Source organism: Channa argus, chromosome 6, assembly GCF_033026475.1.
Source record: "Channa argus isolate prfri chromosome 6, Channa argus male v1.0, whole genome shotgun sequence".
Lineage (NCBI taxonomy): Eukaryota > Metazoa > Chordata > Actinopteri > Anabantiformes > Channidae > Channa > Channa argus.
Window position 1 is genome coordinate 17,551,270 of NC_090202.1, and position 22,754 is coordinate 17,574,023.

Genomic DNA, 22,754 nt, shown 5'->3' on the forward strand with positions numbered 1-22,754 from the left:
CATTTTTCATGCTGTTGTTTAAGCCTATGGAAGCTAATTACTTTGGCCTTCTTAGGGATGCACAGTAGAAATCTGGTTTGGGGATGGTAGGGGGAGATTTGAGAAATTGTGTAATTATTTTAGCCTAATAAAATCTTTAGAGGGAATAAGTATAATTGATGTTGTGGTTGTCCGTAGGCTATTGGTGATTTTGATGTAGTATTTTGTTGTTTTCAAGAACAAAAAATATGAGTCATTTTAGTTAAGTTTAATGGTTGAATTTATTTGAGGAGTGTGGAGTTTGTCCCCAATCTGCCCCAGTGAAGGGGCTTGATTTTCTACAGCCTAGGTTTGTAATATTTGACTTCAATGCTTTTATTTTGAAGGTTCGCCGCCTGTAGCGCCTCTGGGTGTCGTAACGGGACGTCGCCAATCCGTAGGGTTCTCCATGGATCTTCACTGCACGTTTGGCAAAAAAACGTAATTTCGCAGGGTTGACGTTTTGTGAAGTTTTTTGTTTGTCACACAGTCTGTCAAAGTTCAGATTTTTATTAACACTGGTTTCTTTTTGTAATGGCAACAACACGCTGTATCGTTTTTATACTTTTAGCTTATTTTCACTTCTCTGGTGAGTAGACTTCCCCGTGTGTGCTGTGTAAAACTGCACTGTGTTGGACTTATGTTGGACGTATGTAATATTATACATAAACCTAAAGTCCAAACAAAGTGCACATGCATGAGTATGTGTTGGCATTTGTTTTTCATTATCACATATTTGATTTTGCATTTTAAGAAATGTTTAGATGTGAAAAAGAAGAAGCAAAAAAAATATTTTGGCTTTGTAGATGCGTCCTTGCACTTTGCTTCATATTATGAAGACCACATGGTGCTGCAGAAATCCCCGGAGAGATCCGTGTTGTGGGGCTATGGTCCTGAGGGCACACAGGTCATCGTGTCCTTGTTAGGACCAATAAAACAGAAAACTTCCCCAGTCACTGTCACAAAAGGTAAGTACAGCCAATTGTGTTCAGATTGGAATTTTATCTTTAAATCCTCAGGGTGCGGAAGCAGAGATCACATGAGTTGATGCTGACAGGAGCAGACATTTCACGCCAGTTTTGTATTTGAGCTGTATAACCACCAACAGGATATTAATTTGTGCGGCCTGAATACAGGGGTTTCTAAATTTGTCTGTCGCCATTTTCTGCAGTAGCAACATGTTTTTTTCATCATGTTTTTTTTTTATTTGCCTTTTATATTACCCCTTCTTAAATAATCACTATGTTCTCCATTTAGCATAGAAGTATATATAAATATTTCTTTATTTATTGTGTATTGCCCTGATGTATTTATTAATTCATTTTCATTTACATTATTGCATATTTAGGTATCTGGCGAGTCACCCTTGACCCAGTAGAGGCTGGTGGTCCTTATAATGTGACAGCAGCTGTCCAGAACAGCACAGTCACTCTGACAGATGTGCTGTTTGGGGATGTTTGGTTGTGTGGAGGACAGAGCAACATGTGCTTTAATACATCTCAGGTAGATTTGTTTTTCTCATACATTTGTTTACGATAACATAATGTGCAATAAGACTGTCTGCAGGGAAATCTTTAATTAATATGTTTAGATAAGTTTACTTTATTTCTGGTTTGAGACCAAAGAATTGTCCTCTAAGCACAATATCAGGGCTAGAAACGTGATCGACAGCATCCATGACATTGAGCAAAGGATCGGACTCTAAAAGCTGAAAAGGTGCATTGGTCAGAAAGTTTGCATAGATAGATAAGTGACAAGAAACATTGTACTAAAAGAGAACTTTCTTTTTTCTATGCAATGTATGTATATATTCATATTTAATTGTTTATAGACCTCTCATTTATTAATGCATTTATTCATACTCCAATAGGTTTTCAATGCATCAGAGGAGCTGGCCCTTGCAGCAAAGTATCCTCATGTCAGGATTTTTATGGCCGCCTTAAAACTGAGTGAAACTGAGCTGACTGATCTGATTCAAGTGGAGCTTCCCTGGTCTGTGCCCAAAGCAAGTAAGTGAACAAAGTGTATTTGTTTATTTATGAAATAGTAAAAACTTATAGATTAAGGTTTCAATTTGGTTTATTGTTTACCAGATTTCTTGATTGTCTATCACACACATCCTTCTTCAAAAGTTTTTATTGATATTAAGTCTGGAGACTGGGAAGGCCATGGTAAAACATTCACCTTATTCATTTCAAACTATTTCTGTAGCCTTTGCTTTGGATCATTGTCATGTTCAAGGATCCACATTTGAATGATGGTAGGAAATTCAGTGTCTTGCCCAGGGTCTTTTAGTTATTTCCATGGTTTTCCAATTCTTAGTCTCGAAATGTCCACCATTTCTGGATTATGGTCTCTAAATAGTTTGACATACTGCTATATCCCTCTCCAACTATATGAAGGTTTATATATTTAATTTTGGCATCCTCTTAAAGCTGTTTTCCTGATACCATGGTTTTTAATGCTTTTGGCAAACTGCTTGAAACTGCCCCCTGGAGATCTACCCACTTACAGATTTGTGCAAATGCAAGTCCAATTTAGCTCACCTGATATCAGTCAATAAAGGATGCCTTCACTGATTTTGAACTTGCTTCTTATTGTTCTAGTTTGGGGTAGTACATGTACATAAATGCCATTAAACTTACCATTGACTCCCCTATATGAAAATATCTCTTTACTTCTAGCTAAAAAAGATGACAGATGACACCTGGCAGAACCTTGAGTTCAAATTTGTCGTCTTTTTGCTTACACTACACAGTTTGTAATCATGATCAACCCTCTTTTCCAGAGCTCCCCCGAATGACATTATCTGAACTCCTAATGATGACAAACTCCTCCGGGTGATGTCATCTGGGGGTGTTTTTCAGCTATAATTGGAGAAATATTTTAATATTGGGAAGTCAGAGGGAAGTTTAAAAGCATTGATGTACATTTACTAAACTAAAGCCATGGAAAGCAAGCTGAAATTTGGGGAAGTCTCTCTTTAAGCATCAAGAGTTGATAATTTGGTAAATGTGCATTAAATATTATCTTGGTAGAAAAAAGAATTCTTTGTTTTAATCTTTTTGCCATTTCCACAAAAGACAATGCAAACCAATTTATTTAATTGTACAACTGTATCAGCCATTTGTAACACATATGGTAAAATGTATACTTTAAACTACACACTATTGTTGTTTTAGTGTGTATTACTATCTACATTCACCCTATTGATAGATTAATTAACAGGCAGGTATATTTCCAGGAAGTGTGGCTGATTTTTCTGCTGTGTGCTGGCTCTTTGGGCGATACATGTATGAGAATCTGAAGTACCCCATTGGACTGGTGGAGTCCTGTTGGGGGGGCACACCTGTTGAAGCCTGGTCATCTTCAAGAGCACTGCAGCAGTGTGGATTAGAGCCAACGAGAGACAGGTCTGATACGCATGGCAATTGCTTTAACAAGCGTTTCTAATTTTGCTACATGAAGCACTGTTCTTCATGCACTACTGTACCTGCACTGTTACAAATTTTTACATGTTGTAGTCCTCAAGAAAACAATTCTGTCTTGTGGAATGCAATGATCCACCCACTGCTCAACATGACTCTCAAAGGAGCCATCTGGTACCAAGGTAAGGCCACCTCCTCAGGTATCCGATGTTCCATGTAGCCATAGATAAAACTATCAGGCTTTTCACACTTACAGGTGAGGCAAATGCAGACTATCATCAGGACAAGTACAACTGCTCATTCCCTGCTATGATTAATGACTGGAGGATGGCATTTCACCAAGGCTCAGGGGGCCAAACAGCTATGGACTTCCCTTTTGGATTCGTCCAGGTGTCCTATTTTAATGTTTTAATGTTAATTATACAGTAGTTGATTCTCCTTCTATGGCACTATATAGATAAAATGCAGAAAGCCTTTGCATATAACACTTACTGTACGTTATTCTAGATCTAATACATATTTCTTTGCAGCTATCAACCTACAAAAAAGGCTCTTTGGATGATGGATTTCCAAACATCCGCTGGCACCAGACTGCAGACATTGGCTTTGTCCCAAACCACAGGATGCATCGAACCTTTATGGCCGTTGCTATTGATTTACCCGATAAAAAATCACCGTATGGCACGTAAGGGTCCTCTTTATCAGTACTCATAGCTTGTAAAATCTTAATAATACCAAAATGTATTATGTTTTACCCCTGGTTGTGATTCAGACTTAGCCTTTCAGAAAATGCAGAAATATGCATGACACTGCCAAGAATTGCATGAGACAGCTCTTCTCAATGTATCTCTTTTTCTGTGAAAATTGTTAGAAATACTTCTCCAAGGCACTGTAGCTTTATGAAAAGATTGTTTTTTATTAGATCATTCCTGTTTCATCCCTCGGCACTAGCATCCACTTTGTTTTTAAAAAACAAAAGCAAATAAATGATAAAGCTTTTTATGGACTTCCTCCCTGGATATCCTGCCAAGACTCATTAGGTCCCTGGCATACTACAGTAACATCAACAGATTTTTTTGATGTAACAAAACTGCAGTTACGTCTTCATTATAGAAATGTAAATGTCATATTGTGACCTGCTTTTGTATTTGGGCATCTTTTTGTTTTTCCCTGTACTTACTGTAATTATTTTTGTTTGTTGTTGTTTTAGAATCCATCCCAGAGACAAGCAAGATGTAGCATACAGACTGACTTTGGGAGCGAGGGCAGTGGCTTATAATGAAAAGGCTGTTCCTTTCCTGGGACCTTTCCCCTCCCAAATCCTCTATACAGGAATATATGTGAACATTACCTACGACCAGGAACTTTCTGTCACACCATCTAAAGACATCTTTGAGGTAAGGCTGGTAGCAGGGTACATTTACCTGCTTGCTTTAACAATTCTAACATAAAATATCTATTTAAAAAAACAGTATACATGTTTTGGGTCAGCCTAGTAATTTATTGTTTAATAAATTAATAAAGTCAGTTACAGTACTTTAGTTTTTTGTTTGTTTCTTAAATGGTTAAATAAATAAAGGGTTTGTTTTGTTTTTAATCTAGACCTGTTGTTCAGAGATTAAAGCTCCATGTGACCCTAAATCACTTTGGATTCCCGCTCCCATCATACAATGGGGTCCAGCCACTGTCCACTTGTCTGCCAATATGTGTCCACCAACTACAGAAGTAGCTGCCCTCCGATATGCATGGAAAGACTGGCCCTGTGACTTTAAAGCCTGCCCCCTCTACAGCGCCAGCAAGGTTTTACCTGCGCCTCCTTTTATTAGCAACCGGTATCCAATCAGAGGAAGTGTTTGGACAAGCTACTGAATAGGAATCTGTGTGGTTCTTTACACTGAAAGATCCTGATTAGACAGGTATCTAGGCAGATATTTCAGACTGCAAGCTAAATAAGTCAACCAGTGACACTTTAAAGATGGTGAGCAAGTTAAGTGTACTGCTGGGAAATAAGATAAAAAGGCGCTAGTACATTGAAAAAAAAAAAACATTTGTTTTTTGTTTTTAAAACAATCCTTAAGATATATAAAGATGGGATATTTTGTTTAGATTTTTGCATTGTTTGGATAGTTTTAATATTATACAATGTGTGTAAGTAAGAAATCCCACACACAGGCAGATATGTTTTATAAGCGGAATAATTACCAGTTCTGGTCTGTCAGGCCAAGAATTTCTTCAGTAGAACAGTCTGAACACTGAAAATTGTTGAATGAATTTTAGAAATACTTCTGCCATATTTTAAATAAACTGCTGAACATCACTAACAGGACTGTGTGACTGTAGAAATGAATGACAAATGTGTTTTTATTTTAACAATTCTAATTTTGAAGTTTGCAAAACAAGTCAGTTCAGCTTGCATAATTTGCAAATGACCATTCAACAACTTTTAACTACACGTTATATTCAAAACCAACGCTGATGCACTGGTAAAACAAAAAAATGCAGCTGAATTATTAATTCAAACATGGCATACAGGTTCAATTGGAAAGCTGTGTTAACTGCAGTGTGTTATAACTACATCTTTAAATAGGTTATTAATTGTTGAATACTGATGCAGTAATGTGCCATGAAGTACATTCTGTATCAAATAAAGCATAATAACCCCTTTACAGTTTTTATTTCTGCATATTCCACACAATGCAATTATACTGTATACATTGTCTGTGTCTATTGACTATAAAATCCAGCACAGTTGTCTGTATACACATACACTGTGGAAAATGTGGATTTATGTTAATTTTGGCACATAAAGCAAGGAGCTAATTCATTAGTCACAACCAGGATATTAGCATTCACCATGCTAAAAGACATCCCCAATATTGCTGTCTGGGGCTTGCTAGAAGATGGCATACAATGAATAGCATACGTTTATCATTTACCACCAGTTCATGGATAATTTAAGGAAGTATATATTTTAAAATAAGGAAAAATGTAAGCCTGAAAGTTTATATAGATTACAGTCAGACAATCAGGAGCTGAAATATGAGGTAGAGGGCATCATGGTTGGAGAGGTCAGGTGGTGCTGATGAGATGAGCTTGGAGACTGAGGTGTTTGTCCTGAGGAACGACAGACAGAGTAGAAGAAATTTCAGTGTGATACTAAAGTAATCACAATGTCTGCGTTAGAAAAAGCCCAAAAAGAGTACTTGGGCTTTTGGACATACACTTTTAAAAGCGTACTCAAAAGTTTTAAGGAAATTTAGTTTACATTTAAATTATTTACAGTAGAAGCCCAGAGGAACAATATATATGGTTAATAGAGTCACTGAAGTACCAGTATAGAAAAATACATACAGTAGCAATACACTGAAGATTTGTTTGATTTGTTTTATTTGTTCCTTAGCAGTCACTTTTGGTACCCATCAACAAACTTCTGGGAGAACTCTGGGTGAATATTTCACCACACTTAGCAGAATAAGTTAAATTTCTTGGTTTTATGACACAAATAACTGCCACAACACGTTACCTGCCACTAGATCAATATGCCACATAGCAAAAGTTCTGTGCAATAGTCCTAACATTTCAACCACTAAAGGTCACTCTCTATGCATATTTATAACACATTATGTAATTTAAATACTTTGCACTAAACCATCAAGATTTGGATGTGGATCAAATCAACACTTTAATTGGGGTTTAATTCCCATTTAAGGACTGGATGAAGAGTGTAAAATTTGTGATCACAACTGTATTTTAACAACCTGTTATGTGCTCCGTCTTGATGTTCTCATCAAATCCCTGGTGTCTTTGATAGGCGTCAAAGTTGACAGAGGCATCGTCTTCTGATAGACTGTGAGGAACTTGGCCATCACCAGGTCGACATACCTCAAAACGGATCCATCTGTAGCTAAATAAACAAGTAAAAAAATGAATAAATACTACGACTATGAATGTAGCATATACTGACCAAAAATATACACCCTCACTTTAAACCCACCTCACAAAACATAGTGAAGGTTTGCAAAGAATTTCAAACAGACTACAAATATTTTGATTTGCATTTCTTTTTGGATGATTCAGGAAGATATGCAGTTTTAGCTCACACAAAAGGTAGGCAGGTTTTTTTTTTTTCCTTTGTAGAAAACTGGGAGGAATGTTATCTCTATTCTTCAGTGATCCACAACATACAATCGTTAACAGTGCGTGTGAGTTTGTGTGTTGTGCATTGCAATTCATATTTCATATTAAGCAATCAGAGTGAATTTACTTGCTACATTTCCGTGCTCCGGGACAACTCTGGATGAGATTCTGGATGGTGGGGTGAGAGAAGCCAAAGAAGTCAGCTCCTGATGGCACGATAGGTGCCACAGACTTGGAACTAGGAGAAGGACATAATGAATAAGTAAATGTATTTAAAGTGATATAAAACAAAGCTGCTGTAGTTTTGTAAAAGTAACTGCATGATATTTCGTAGAGTTTACATTTGCTGAGCTAACTGAGAACAAAAAAATATCATAGTTTATTTATTCAGAATATGAAGAGTCAAAGCAAGCTTTTGTTCTGAGAACTGGTACCTGACAGATGCGATGGCCTTCAGTAGATTGGAGTGGCAAGTCAGGGCAGAAGAGGCCACAATTGCATTCTGAGGATCTTCTTCAGGTACAATCTCAAACTTGGAGGGAAAAAAAAAACCAAACATGATACACATTTGTCATCAAAGCAGGATCCCTACTCTTTTCAGGACATTATTTTCCAGGGGGGCCGGCAGGACAGATGGAGACTCTGCACTTGACTATCCTGTTCCTCCAAATCGGTGAAGGATTTTAGGCAGTTAAGATGTCTGGATCCTTAGTAATCATATAGGAACATTAGGTAATGACACAGAACATAAACATGTAGCCCGAGTCAAAAAGAACCATCGTCATCGAGAAGAACGAGGAATATTGTCCCCACAGAGGCAGTCTGGGATTACATGAACAGAGACATTAGAAAGCCTCAATCCATTGAAGAACTGTGGCATCCGACCTGCTGTGACCCTGAAAATCTCTTGCAAGTGTACCATAGATAGTTGGCATAACTGCTCGTTTTTTTTTTTTATTATTATTCTTTTTTTTTTTTTAAGATGAGAGAAATTTCAAAATGGCATTTTACTGCATATTTTACACCTATATGATGATCAAAACATGTTAAAACTTGTTACCTACCAATATTGTTTTGCATTCGATTCAGTTCATCATAGTTTCAATTCTTACACTTGCCTTCCCGCTTGCCCACACACACAGCCCACTGTATGGAACATTCAGGGCCATGTCAAACCTCTCACCCTACCAATCTAAAAAGGCAGAGTTCTTTCCAACCTATTAAAATGTAAAAAATATTTATAAGGTAGTAAATGGTAATTTTTACGTGGACCCTTGGATCTTAGCTGAAACACAATTTTGATTCATCTTTTTCAAATTCATGTGGTATACTACTGTTATTACCACCTGAAACCGCCACAAGAGCATTGGCAAAACAATCATGACTGTATGTTTACCTGTGGACCTGTTCCTCCATCCTTGATTTGGCAGGTGTAGAGGCACTGTTGGTCAGGGTTTTTCATGCTGGCAAAGACTCTTGTGCTGCAGAAGCCCACTGGGTATATGGCACATTCATCATGGAACAACATTCTGTCTGTGATAATCTGGAAAGCAGCCAGAAGTTTGCCTTTGGTAAATTTTGCAGTTAGTGATTGTTGTCAGCTAGAGACACTTTACTGCATTGTCACTTTGTCTTCTTATAGATACATTTAGTTTTTAAACTGTGATTCACAACTTAGAAACATTATGTTGTTATGGTAAAAAGACTCAAGTTCAGAGGTTTACCATGATTGTACCTTGATGATGTTGACAACAACAACAACAACAACAACAACGTGACATGTTAGTCATCACAGCCACTGACCTCCCCCAGACTGTAGGTCGTTAAACCTCCCAGTACAATAGGAAAGACAGGACGACCAGAGGAGTCCAGAGGGATGGGTTGCACCAGTTTCCGTGACCCATCGGCTAGCTTTCTCTTCTTAGACATCTTTTTTGGAACTTAACAAGCACAAGCAAATAAAATACTTAAATCTATTAGCAATAAACATCTGCATTAATATTGGACCATACTACTCACGTTCTTCCTTTCCATTTTCCCTGCTTCGCTCTTTCCTTTCCTTCTTGGGTTTTTTAAGAGGTCCCTCTTCCCCTGTAGACACCACTGATGCCAGATTATGCCCCCCAGAAATTCCTGAAGCCCCTCCAGGACCTGAGGCAACAGGAGGCACAGGTGGATGAGAGGTTGAGCTAGGTGTGGGCAGTATCTCCCCTTCTGAAAAAGACTGGTACTGCAACAGGGACTTCAATAAAAACCTGGAAATAAAAAAAATATTAAAATTTAAAAGAATCATTGAGATTTGAGGAACACTTAGTATTTATATATTTTTAGACATGGAAATATATATGGAAATCAAATTGAAATAAGTCCACTCACCTTCGTTCCTCCTTTGCTCTGAGAAATTTCTCTTCTAAATGGGCAACTTCATCGCAGAGAGCTGCATTCTCCTGTTGAAATAATTTGAAAACCGGCATATTGCAACATATGATATACGGTGGACCTTAGACAAAATGTATTTAATTGGAAAAGAAAAAAACCCTCAAGTAATATTTGAAAAACTTGCATCATGTGAAGAAGAGCTATAATAGCTGGAAAAGCCTTTAATTAATTAATTAATTAATTAATTAATAGTCCACTTACAAATATCATGGCACGAGCAGCTTTGCGCAGCCTGAGGTACTTGAGTCTGTATTTTTCATGCTGGTTTTTTCGTGGACCTCTCTTCATCTTGGCCCTATGTTCAGAAGAACTGGTAGGGGATGGGAAGGCAGGGGCTGATGCACCTGAGCCACAACTGGAGATGGTATTCTGCAGTGGAGAGCCAAGGAAAGACTGGGCAGTGAAAGCCTGCAGGGCCTGTTGTCGCTCCTCATCAGTCTGCGAGAAAACAGAAACACGTAGGCCTATTCATATTCATATGGAGAACCTGAGGCATGTGCTTGTGTTGCCCTCAGGATGACAGATGAAAACACAGACTAAAATGTAGGTGAAACATTAACACTGATGTAGCTTCCACTGTGAAAAACAATGAAAGCAAAATGTGCATGTGCAATGTGAAACAAAGTGAATTTATTTGTATTCCGATATTTATATCAGAAATGTCTGGAAGGTTGTTTTGAATAATATCCTTTTTTAATAAATTTTCACACAGCAAAACAAACAAAAAAAAGAATGTCCATAATGGGCATATATTATTCTAAATTGTATGTCTAATATAACTCCAAGTCCCTGCTGCTTACAAACATTTAACATGAGCATGGTACTGCTCAACTTTAGAGCTAAACCTTTATGGATTTTTAAATCTGCTTTAATAAAGCAGAAAAAAAGCAAAAAACAGCATTTAATCTCCACTGTACCTACCAATTTCAAGGATAATGAACCAATATTTTTAGCATACATAAATCAATATTCTTTAGATAATGTATGATAAAACCAAGGAGTGATGTGAAATATTTTCTAGACCTAGATATTGTGTAAACGGTCAAATGCATTTTCAATATCCCATTACATATACTGGGGTTTGTGATATTAGCATTAGTATCCAAATAACTCACCAGCAGTGCAAAGACTCCATTTCTGTTCTCAATCCTCTTGAATCGCCTGCTGCCTTTTTGTGTCTGAAACATAATGTGAGACTGAGCCCGAATGCAAAGGGCTGAAAGAGCCAGATTTGACTTGCAAAGCTGGGGAATTTAGATTATTTCTGTCAATCAAGGTTTGCCCATCCTTTGTTCTGATTACAAGACAGAAATGTTTGCCTCTTCTTGTGACACAAAGGCAAAGAAGTAGGATGAAAAAACAAACAAAGAAACATGTAGTAACAGAAATACAGACGACGTACTGTTTGTAGAGTATCAACGGAACTAACACAAACGGTAAATGGAAGTGCATGTTATTTTTCTCAACAGCAGAGGTAGCTGTCAGACTGAGTCTTAGACATCCTCCTTACCTCTCGGTACATTACAGCTTCCAGGCTTGATTTTGCACTACAGAGGAGAGAACAAGATAAACCTGAGAGGACACTAAAGGATAAGTCTGCATTCTACTAATGAAATTAGGATGAATATATGATTAAAAAAACACACAAACATTATTTTATGAATTTACTCAATGTGTAGTGAAAACATGTAAACAAAGTGAGAGGATTGCTGTACTTAGACTGAACAAGCCCCCTGTCAATGATTCTCTGTTTAATTTCCTTTATGTGCATGGGGCGTCCCGCTTCCTCCAAGACAATCTACATGAAAAAAGGAAAACAAAAAAGGTCTTACAGTAATTGACTATGGTAAACTTGTTGACAAAACCACAATGGCACACGAAGAATAAATGGTAGGTACCTGTGCAGCATCGAGCCATGTGAGGTTTGGCTTTTCTGCAATTTCACTGGGTTGTTCACTGTAAACAGAACCTGTTTACTATCATACTGTGTAACTATTTTTTCCACAACTTTAAAATTGACAGTCTTGCAGTGCACATGTGCATCCATGAGTTATAAATAACAAAAGCCAAGAAACTAGCATTGTTAGCAACAGCAAATGTGAAAGGCATTGCATTTTGAAATCAACATTATATGGAATTGCCTAAAACCAATTGATGTTACTCAGCCAAGCACCCAGGCGAAGCAAAGCACTTCCACACTATTACTAAGAAAACCGTTTTGTACCGTGATATGATTCCGTCTATGGACCAATACAACCACTTATTATAGATTTACATTTGGGCACATCTACATGGTCTCACTAAAACAATTGGTGGGATGCATCCTAAGAATGTGTTTAAAACTACAGACTCGACTACAGTTTTCAACAACCTCTCTAGAGTTTCAGCAGTCCCTGACAGACTTGCAATGCTGTCCAGAGCAGGAAACAGCGAGTAGTTTCCCTGTCCATCCGCCTCCATCTCAGATTCAAACGTGTTGAGTGACTCCATAGGAGACCAGAACAAACCTCTGCCAAGTAGAGAAGAATAAACGTTAACGAGGCGTTTACAACCTTAACCATCGTTATATTTCTTTCGACAGGTATCTGATACGCTCAACTGGGATTAGTAACATTAGGACATGGCAACACAAATCCATAAACATGCATATTCTGTTATAAAACAAGTAAGGTTCGCTAATTGCTCACTGCCTCTAACAAGAAAAACCCGCACTGTAACAAGTACAACCCACACATATTACCTATGTTCAACTATAACAAACAAGCAAACCCACGTCTATCAGTTCGTGCTCCGGATTATTTATCTCCGTGTGTCAACCGGAACCTGCCATCTTCTTCATCACATTGTTTATATACGTTACAGAGCGGCCATACGCGAAGTTTAGCAAGCTAACGGCCGCCCACATCTCAGTGTAATAAAGATTTGTTTCAAGCATAAACATATCAATAAAAAGCGACTATCAAGGACTAAAAATGTATACACTTAGGTAGAGTATTAAGGAGCCCGAAAGTGGAACACATACCTCTTTTTACACCGGACACTATTTCTGAGAGCACTGTTACCGGATATCCGATTTCATTCGTTTAGAGTTAGGAATAATAATATGCAAAACCTTTTTCAGCAATAGATTCGATGGCTTGTTGATATGTGCAGTAAATGTAGATGAGACGTTTGGTTGTTAAATATGGCCTATATAAAGTCTAATAGTATTTTGAAGTTTTAATATATATTTCTATCGATATATTGAGGGTCTATCTATATATTATCTCTCTCTCTATATATATATAGTATCAATATAGATATAGTATCTATATATAGATATAGTATATATCTATCGGTCTTAACTTCATGTTCAACATGTTGAGCAACCCACAATGAATATTAAAATCTTTCATACCCAGTGGCAATGGCAAATCACAAAGTCAGGTGCAAAGCATTAATTACTAAGTCTGGTGTTGATCTGTTTCCCATACTTGTGGTTTTTGTGAATAAGGTGATGCACGATTCCACCCTTTGTTAATTCAGGTTTCACAAATTGGTTTATTTCTTCACTTACAAAGATTACAAAAAGAAAAAAAGACACTGTTTAAGCAAATTCAGATGTAATGCATTGACATAGCCGTCCATCAATTCAGCAGCCATGTGCCTGAGGGTTTGAGGGGGTCTATGCCATTCACATTTGGCAAGTGGTAGGCTCAACCTTGGACAGATTGCCAGTCTATCACAGGACTGGCAACATGTAACAATGCGTTTTATGAACATCCAAGCAAAGAATTTCCTGCTATCATATCAACCACTTGGTTTTGTCTGAAGTCATACTGATAAGACTTTATCCCAGGACAAAAATACCTGTCAATTAAAAAACAAATTGTACAGAAATCTGTCAACACCAGATTTCTTATTGAGTAAAACATTGTTTTGAAATAGGAGTGAATGGTGTTTCCATATGAAAATATAGGCATTGCAGTAAACCCCACCCATTGACCACATGAATTGACCATGTCTTGTGTTGAACATTCTGACAAGTGTGCAGATCTACAGCACAAGACACAACAGGTTGCATTTAAATGTGTGTTGTGACACCTGGTGATTATGGTCAGTTTCTGGGTTTTAGGACTTTGGATTCCCAGGAGAGTGTAAATTAATGTAAATCTTCAAATTTTATGATTTTCTTGTAGTTTATACACTGAACAGTCAAGCTTTGATTATACCCTAAAAATTCTATAAAACGTTTTTAAAAAAAACAATATAAAGCAAAAATTACAAATAATTATTTTCAATAAAAATACATTTAATGAAGGTTAGATTAAACAGCTCACTAAGATTAACAGTTTACTATTGGAAAATATATCACTTCATGGGAACAGTCAATATGATTGTGAAAATCTGACAGGAGTGGCTATTTTACAAAATTACACGTAATAAAACTCCCCCATGAAGATATTCACTGACATGTATGTCAGCATCAACCTGCTTAACCCTGGAGGGGAAGCCATGATAACTTCTCAGCTTACGCTGCTGAACCAACTAGTACTTATGATCTGGAAAAACACAGCTGTGTCACTGCATTTTGGAAGTCGATGAAACAACAACACACCACAAGTGCTGGCTAACTCATTACGTTTCTTGCATTAACTCATGTTGCACAAGGTTATAATTTGTGCTCTCCTGCTCGAAATCAAGCGTTGCTATGCTGACAATCCCTAAGTGATGATTTGCGGACTGCCTATTACTCTACCAGTGAAGTTTGGCAGGGATGTCATATGCAGCATCAATGTGTAAAATTATGCTGGGTAAGTGTATGCTGCTGAGGCTCCGTGTAAGGAGATTCCAGCTGGTTGCCTGGGTTGTTGTCCACACATACGTGAATTGAAACGTCAACTAGACTCAGTTGCAGTTCAAACATACAAATGCTGTATTGCAATCCTATTTGAATCATAAAGTACCCGTTCTTAAAGAAAAAAAAACTCTTCCAATTGTAGCTGCTGCAGCAAAGAAAGTTCGGTTCGCATTATCCATGAGCCACATGAGTTTTCACTTTTTTGGTAGGCTTGCCTAAGAAAAGTGTTAAACATGCATTAGTGCCCATCATTCTGTGTGTATTCTTCAGATTTTGAACAAATTGTACATGTGTATTTTGTTTCTCACCATAAAGTGTTTAGATTCCAATCACATCATCTTTGGATACTGCTGTTGATACCTGTAACCCCTCTTCTGTACATGATAGAAGAAGGGTCTTTTGTGAGAGTCAAACCCAGTGAGTGTCCAAGCTCATGAGCAGCAATAGCAAACAGACTAACCTGAAAAGCAATATTAAAATATCCCAGTTAGCTAATATAAAAAAGGTAACTGAGCACTGAATTAAAGTGAAAAGTTCTGCTGCTCTGAGTGTAGTTTGAAAGGGTCATGTATCACACCCTAATCAGATGATTTAGGTGTAGCCATGCAGAAGTGCAATATATATGCAAGTTGTATCTCACAAAGAGCAGCCTGAGAGCTAACCAAATCACTACGTGCCCAAGAGTCTGTAGCAAGAAAGACATAATTAAAGTCAATAATATCCAAAAATCGGATACAGATTTTTATGTTTTGCTGATTTCCTATTAATATTTGTAATTTCAGAGAATTATAAATATTCTGTGAGGGACAAACCTGCAGTTGACGTTTCATACTCAAAGTGCACATCTTCACTTTATATCATATCATATCCCAGCTCCTGCCAGAAAGGCATGAGCCAACACACCACAAGGTCCAGCAAAGGAAACGAAATCTCTGTGAGCTTCAAAAGGAAACTTTTTCCCCTGGCCTTATTAACCATAATTATTCACTATTTGAAGTTTAGCTTAGCCAAAATAATAACTCCTTAGAGGTGGTTTTCAGATTTACTTCTGTGGGCAAATAAGACAACTATGTCAGCTTTGCCATGGCTGACTTTGATGAACCTCAGTGGCACTGCATCAGTCCACATCTTCAGTGCTGAACTTAAGGACTTTACCACATCCTCTCTTTTCATGTCTGGCCATTCTGCAGGTCAGTGAAAAAGATTAATCCACAAACACCAACACGTCCTCATTTAGCAACATCAAATCTAAAACACATTTACATGATCACTGGGAAAACTAGCTTTACATAGATGCAGGATATCAGTGCTCATACTCAAGTGTAGACAAAAATTGTTCAAGGGCTCTAAAGATAATGTATGTTACTATTCTAAAACAAAACTAGGTTGATTTTAGTATATGATCTGTGTCTCTTCGATGGCATATTACAGCAGATGCCCTTTCTGATACACAGAAGTTCTACTGTTTAATATTACAAACAAAGGTAGAAGATCAAGGTAGAAGCAAAGATGATCACTGATTTCACTTATTAACTGTATATGGCAAAGAAATGCAGATAAGGAAATGGTAGATAAAATTGTAAATACAACCACCATAAAGACATTATTAAATACATATTAACAATTTCCATTTTGTTACAGTTTGTAAAAGTTTTGTTTAACATTTATCATATGATTCCTCAAACAATTCCTCCAATTCATAATTATAATGTCGCAACTCAGTCTGATTGAAATTAACATAAATGGTGATGCAGTCACCCCCCTATTAACCAGTAGGGGGGTTAGTTTGCCAGCTCCACTTCCTCCATATATATATAGAATACATGTACATATGTTTGTGTGTGTGTGTGCGCGCAGGCGCCTGCAAGCACAGTCAGTGTGTTTTGTAGCAAAGAAACAGCATGTTCAGTAAGACATAGTGAAAACCCGTACAATTAAGTGGAGCTAATCTAATTTATATTCTGTTATTATAGCTGTAAATCAGACTTCACCAGCAAGACTTGCAGTTTTGATTAAAACATATTGCAGCTCAACAAACCAAAGAAGCTGATGTGCAAATTCATGGAGCATTTCACTGTGATGTGCATATAAAACCCTTAAACATACAATCAGGTTTAAATGCTTTATTTTGACAAAATAAAAAGACTGATAAATAAAATATCCTCAAACTGGAAAAGCAATGACGGTGACAGAAGCAATCATCCATTCTGCTTGTTGTTTAATTTCGGTTTTCAAGTAATGTGTTTGCTGCGTGTTCATGGATTTACAGCATTTCAACATCCAATCCAGGAATTTGCTTTCTCAACTCCAACAACATGTTTTTGGGTGTAGTTGTATTTGTAGACTTGTGGTCCAACAAAGAAGTAGATGAAACCTATAAATCATATCATCGAGAAACAAACAAAGTGATTCATGTTTTCCACCTGGTTTATGTTGTGATGTCTAGAGTGTTGTTGTGTTTAGTCATGGATGGTGACAAAGATGAGCATCTGAGTTGAAATACCCACTTTTGCTTCTGCAGTCTAAATTACAGTATATGATATGATTAAGACGCACATTATACAGTTTTAAATTATAAAGGCGAACCCAATGCTGATCCCCTCAAGTTTATGACCACTAATGTAGATTGTAGGCCTAATCTAGATTAAATTACTAAACTTTCACATTTCAACATTAGGCAGTTTGCCATCTGCTAAAACTTGTACATCATGTACATCATGTACACAATATTAAGTAAGATTAAAATAAGCAAATTTGAATAAATAATAATAGTTTTACGGTATGAAATAATATACACTTGCTCACCCTCTTTATGAACAGCTGCATTTATTGTTCCATTTATTCCGGGAAAGTCCTCACTGATGCTTTTTGGGTAACCAGAATCCATAATCCGTTGCTTTTCATTGTAACTGAAAGACATAATACAAACAATGTTTGTCAGAAGTCATGATCATCTCTAAGTTGCACTTTATGATCAAGTTATCAGATGTCATTATCCAGACTGAGCATTTGTCAGATTTTCTCAGTGTTTAAGTTCGTATCTAGCAGTGCTTTGTGACTTGTCTTTGTTATGGAGGTACTTATACATTTAAGGTACTTGTATATTTAAGACAATTTCAAACTGTTTATTTGGATGAATGCAAGAAAATTATGATTTGAATAAATTCAGCCTGTTGCACTTGGTTATTGTGTCGTTTGCTGTTTATAAGTGAACAACATAGTGTAAACAAATGTGTAAATGTACAGGCAGTGATTGCAGCTGTTTCTCATCTTACCTCCAGTAAATGTTATGCATGAAGAACAGAGTGCGTCCTGATTTCACTATATGCACTGCTGCATGAACATCCTGCACCCAGGCTGGGAATCCAAAGCGTTTGAGTCTTCTGGGTTTTCCCTTCACATAAGAGCCTTTCACTGTCCAGAACATGGATCCTATAAGGATTGTTTTTAAAGTGAAAGGTGAAATACTTGACTTTCAAACGATTACTCATACAGTACATATTGATATGTATACAAAGACAGAATTTCAGTGAAGTTATTATGATGATTTAATTTACTGACAGATTTGATAATCAAAAATTGCCCAAACCATCTTATTAGTTGTAATAATTTTTTTAATGGAAAATGTAGAAACATTTCATAGTTTGTTTATTGGCATCAAATGGATTTCCAAGAATAAAACAAAATAGATGAAACATTCAAAATGCATTATTTATTGTTATTTATTGCTATTGGAAGACGATGAGTAGTTACCATGAATAAGGTAACCAGTAGACCTTCGAGGGACCCAGAAGGCTGCATCGATGCTCGTTTTAATCTTAGGCATAAAGTTGGTAATTGGACCTTCTTTTATGTCATGTTGCTCATTATGTTTAATCCAGAGATGCCTTGTGGGAAAATAATCAGTTAGACCAAAAAAAAAAAGAAAAGAAAAAAGACACACTTTGTTCACTGGCATTATTGTAAATACAGACAGCAGCAGTGACCATGCCAAGCAGTATTAGGTTTAGAATGCACGGGACTGTAACATTGTATTTGTACCATCACGTGAGACGGCACAAAAAGTGATTTTAAGCCATTTCAAATTTCTCAGTATAAGTATATTATAAAATCCAAATAATTTAAGCACCTTTCTCTGAAAAAGAAAGTGGCACGTCCAACAGTGGTCACTGCGTCAAAGGTCAGGTCTGGGGAACATTTATTCTGCATGAGCTGAGGGAACAGTGATCCTGACAGCCAGTGGCTCCAGTAATTTGGATGACCTCTAACTGGACCTATTGCACAACAGCATGGACATAATCAGGTTGCATTTACGGGAAACTACAAAGGAGCAAAAATGTACTTCAACTCTAAGTATTCAAGTATTCGCATAGTATGCTGAGTTAAATGAAAACTATTTACTGTAAAGCCTGTTGATATTTACGATATCTTCTATGGATAATAGGTTGGCTGGACGGGAGGATTTGTACGTTGGATACATCAGTGACTCAGGGTGTCTGGAGTGTTTCAGGCCCAAAGCATGGCCAAATTCATGCGCTGCTACCACAAAGAGATTAAAACCTGACAAAGCACAAAGAGCATGTATCCTTATAAATAAAAAAGCTTGCTGTAGTTTGCAGCTCCTTCTGTGTGCATGTGGAGATCAAGTGTGATTAAATTCAGCACCTCTTTCTCCTGCTGACCAGCGCTCATCATCATCAAAGTGTGTGTCACCTCCAACTCCCAAGCCTGGACCGAAAGCATGAGCCAGCGTGCCTCTAGGCCCATCAAATGGATACATGTCACCATGGTCTTCATTATAGAATTGAGGCCAAACATGAAATAGAAACCACAGAGAAATCCATGTTCTTTTCAACCCAGAGGAAATGACAGGCCTCTTTTAACTTGCTCAAAATGAGTCTGTCGAGCTCGGTAGCCACCACGTGATGATGATAATGATGTGATGACGCTTACGTGGTTAGATATTAAATTACTGAATCTCCTCATGTGAAAATCCACTCAATTGTGTTTACATTATACTGTATGTGTGTGACTGCATTAAATGTCACTAAAAATCTACTAATGACATACATCATTTCTAAAAATCCCCTATTCCTATCCATGTCTGTATGAAACAAAAGACAAACCCACTATAGGTTACAAACTCCACCATGATGTCAGCGTTGTGGGTCTGCGACCTAACAAACGTCAGACTGCTGGCTCTGGCCCAAACACTGAAAGCTGACTCAATCAGAGAGTCCACAGTGTTGCGAGGTAAATCTCTGGTGTACCTGCCAATGCTGCAAAAGCAACACGTGTTTGTCATCTTGCTGAAATCAAGACATTTCAGTACAGCCATTAAACTGAAAAAAATATGTATATTCCTACATTTCAAGCTATGACAACAGCTGCATACTTAAATTCTCGCATAATGATACATTTGTTCTAGGAGAAATAAACATGTTTCAGACAGTGTTATATAAATTAAAGCATGAACTGTATGGTGTACTTGGCACTTTAACAACTCTCAGGGGCCCAAATCATAATATTTTACAACAGTTAATATTCACTATTTCTGCCAAAAAATGTATTGCCTGCACGCTCAGTATTTTCAACATACAGTATGTGATGGGGTTTAAATTTAAGGAACATTCATTAGGCTTTATTTTTTGCAAGTTTAGTTTAAGAGAGATATGCTTGTACTTGTGTGTTTTATACAAGCATATCGTTTTCAGTGGTCATTTTACTCTAAAATAAAAAAAAAAAACAGGCATCAGACCACAGTGGATACCTGTAGGTGATGACATTCTTGTTCCATCGTGTCCCTTGAATGTGGCTGTACTCCTCCACATCTGGAACGCCGCACCGAGGGCTCCTCATCACCTCAAGAGTTTCTGAGTTTAACATCCCTGTTGCATTGAGCCTAAAAAAATTCTGCATGTCTTTCACCTTTGAGGTGAAGGATGGCTCACTCCGCTTCACACGCCCCAAAGGCTCTTCTCGAAGATTATAGTACCGTTTAAGGTATTCCTATGAGGAGATTTAAGATCCACTTCAGATGTCAGGTTGCCTTGCAAGGCAAGTGTAACTCAATAAATGCCAAGGCACAAAGTTCCTGATTTGTGGAACATGTTCTAGTTAATTGAACATAAGGCATCAAAAAAATGTCACATTAGCTTTACAAATGTAACTTATTTGATCTACATGCCTTGGTTGATCATATCTATAGCAGCAACAGTACCACCTTCTACAACTACAGAACAAAATCTATACAGGACAAAATACTGAATGAAGCTTTTTAAGCAACATTTGTAATACATGAAAACTGTATTATAACAATTGTTAAATTGCTAAATTAAAACAAAAATAAATCTATGTAAAGAGGAAGGACACAAATTGAATGCTAAATCTATATAAAAGCTATGAGGATTCAGAGGGAAATGTGGGTGCTTATCTCAGCATCCTACATGCAGGGGAGAATTATGTACTTAACCCCACAAAGAACCACTTTCTATTGTGCATGAATTTAGCATTGTACAGCAGAGATTAAATCACATGCAATACAATGTCAAACATTCAATGTAGTTCATGCTATTATTCACTTACTGTAGCCAGCTTCAATTCAACCAGTTGTTCAGTAGAGGGAGAGCCTTCTGTCTCCAAAGTAAGTGCCATGAAACAAGACAAGACACAGCAAAACAGCAGCATGTTGTGCATTTCACAGACTTCCATACATGAATTGTAGTGGCCTCGCTAAACGTTCTGGTTAATGAGAAAGCCTTTTAAGGGTTGTTGTGACTCATGCCACTTGCAAGAGCAACCTCAGACAGTGCCATGGAATCAGGGAGGGGTTTGCAGAAAGCGAAGGACTGCAAAAAGAAACAAAGTGAAACTTTCTCAGGTGATATGTTTGCCCCAGTAACAATTTATGAGGAAATTGAAATGGTGAGTGCACGGTTTTTTTGGTTTCAGCACCTTATTTAAATTGTGTGAAGAGATGAAATTAACTGAAATCGGTTGGTTCAATAATGATTAAGGTGATGTAAGACAAAATTATGTTACAAGAGTTTTTAGAGAGCCACATGTTGACTCACAGATAATCACAGACAACAACGACATGAGGCAACATCATAGAAAAGGATTGTTGCCCTGATGGAACTCCAGTCTTGCTTTGTTGCTGGTGGTACACTGTGGACACGCTGCCATTCCCCGGATCATGATACATCTTTCCTTTTTTTTTTGCTTATATATTTTTGCTATATATTTTTTCTTATATATTTAATATTTGATGTGCTCCCCCCCTCCCCCCCCCCCAACACACACACACACATATACCCCAATATCTGCCTTTTACCTACCGCTTCCCCTCTTTCTCATACTACCTCTCTTTCTCACTTTTTATTGCACTTTCAGTAAGATATCTTCTTTACTAAAAACGCTGAGCTCAGACAGGTGTTTGTTGCTTGAAAAGTACTATGTACAACAAAATAAATATATTATGTTCTCAGAAGAACTTTAACTAAACTCGCTCCAGGTGCAATACAACAGGATGGCGCTGCTCAGTCCCACACACTCTGCAAGCTCTCATGAAATCACTCCATCAAAGAACGATTTTGGTCTCGTTTTACATTTCAGCATTTCAGTGAGGTGTCCAATGAAGGCAAAGCTGAAATTGCAGAAGTGGCCTTGGGAAAAAAATGGCCAGGATAACTTGATTGGACAGGGTGAAGCCTTAAATTTAATTACGGTTTAATGGTCATTACAAAGCACTGTGGGCAACACAAGGTGACATTTGAGAGTGCACTGTGCTGTTTATTATTTGAGTACAGACAAGGTAAAGTCTTTTTGAGCAAGATTGTTGAGTGTTGCACAGTTCCAGGAAAATACTGCTCTAATAATTAAACCCAAAGAAA

At 37.4% G+C, this 22,754-nt stretch overlaps 3 protein-coding genes across 10 annotated transcripts; 1 reads left to right on the forward strand and 2 right to left on the reverse strand.

Annotated features, from left to right (window-relative positions):
* The first annotated feature begins 404 nt into the window (after positions 1-404).
* On the forward strand, positions 405-5,763 carry siae (sialic acid acetylesterase). The gene is made up of 10 exons (XM_067507754.1): positions 405-607; positions 825-986; positions 1,367-1,521; positions 1,889-2,027; positions 3,263-3,431; positions 3,543-3,628; positions 3,703-3,836; positions 3,977-4,131; positions 4,657-4,843; positions 5,049-5,763. The coding sequence occupies exons 1-10, from the start codon at positions 553-555 to the stop codon at positions 5,313-5,315; spliced, it is 1,509 nt and encodes a 502-aa protein (XP_067363855.1). The 5' UTR covers positions 405-552; the 3' UTR covers positions 5,316-5,763.
* Positions 5,764-6,104: 341 nt separating this feature from the next.
* tbrg1 (transforming growth factor beta regulator 1) lies at positions 6,105-13,101 on the reverse strand. 8 transcript variants are annotated; one of them, XM_067507752.1, is made up of 15 exons: positions 13,045-13,101; positions 12,429-12,531; positions 11,921-11,978; positions 11,738-11,820; positions 11,533-11,569; positions 11,138-11,200; positions 10,224-10,460; positions 9,960-10,030; positions 9,603-9,838; positions 9,387-9,523; positions 8,980-9,126; positions 8,018-8,115; positions 7,711-7,821; positions 7,205-7,350; positions 6,105-6,560 (listed from the first exon to the last, which is right to left on the reverse strand). In XM_067507752.1, exons 2-15 carry the CDS (start codon positions 12,470-12,472, stop codon positions 6,472-6,474), a joined length of 1,557 nt encoding a protein of 518 aa, XP_067363853.1. In that variant the 5' UTR covers positions 12,473-12,531; positions 13,045-13,101; the 3' UTR covers positions 6,105-6,471. The 8 variants fall into 8 exon arrangements, with proteins under 8 accessions (XP_067363853.1, XP_067363849.1, XP_067363854.1 ...); XM_067507748.1 differs by having other exon boundaries at positions 12,394-12,531; positions 13,045-13,063; XM_067507753.1 differs by lacking the exon at positions 13,045-13,101 and adding an exon at positions 12,796-13,026 and having other exon boundaries at positions 7,715-7,821; positions 12,394-12,531.
* Positions 13,102-16,970: 3,869 nt separating this feature from the next.
* Positions 16,971-21,627, reverse strand: LOC137129001 (matrix metalloproteinase-20-like). The gene is made up of 10 exons (XM_067507757.1): positions 21,448-21,627; positions 20,633-20,871; positions 19,993-20,141; positions 19,528-19,653; positions 19,264-19,422; positions 18,992-19,136; positions 18,616-18,749; positions 18,138-18,294; positions 17,668-17,771; positions 16,971-17,236 (listed from the first exon to the last, which is right to left on the reverse strand). Exons 1-10 carry the CDS (start codon positions 21,571-21,573, stop codon positions 17,136-17,138), a joined length of 1,440 nt encoding a protein of 479 aa, XP_067363858.1. The 5' UTR covers positions 21,574-21,627; the 3' UTR covers positions 16,971-17,135.
* Between the last annotated feature and the right edge of the window lie 1,127 nt (positions 21,628-22,754).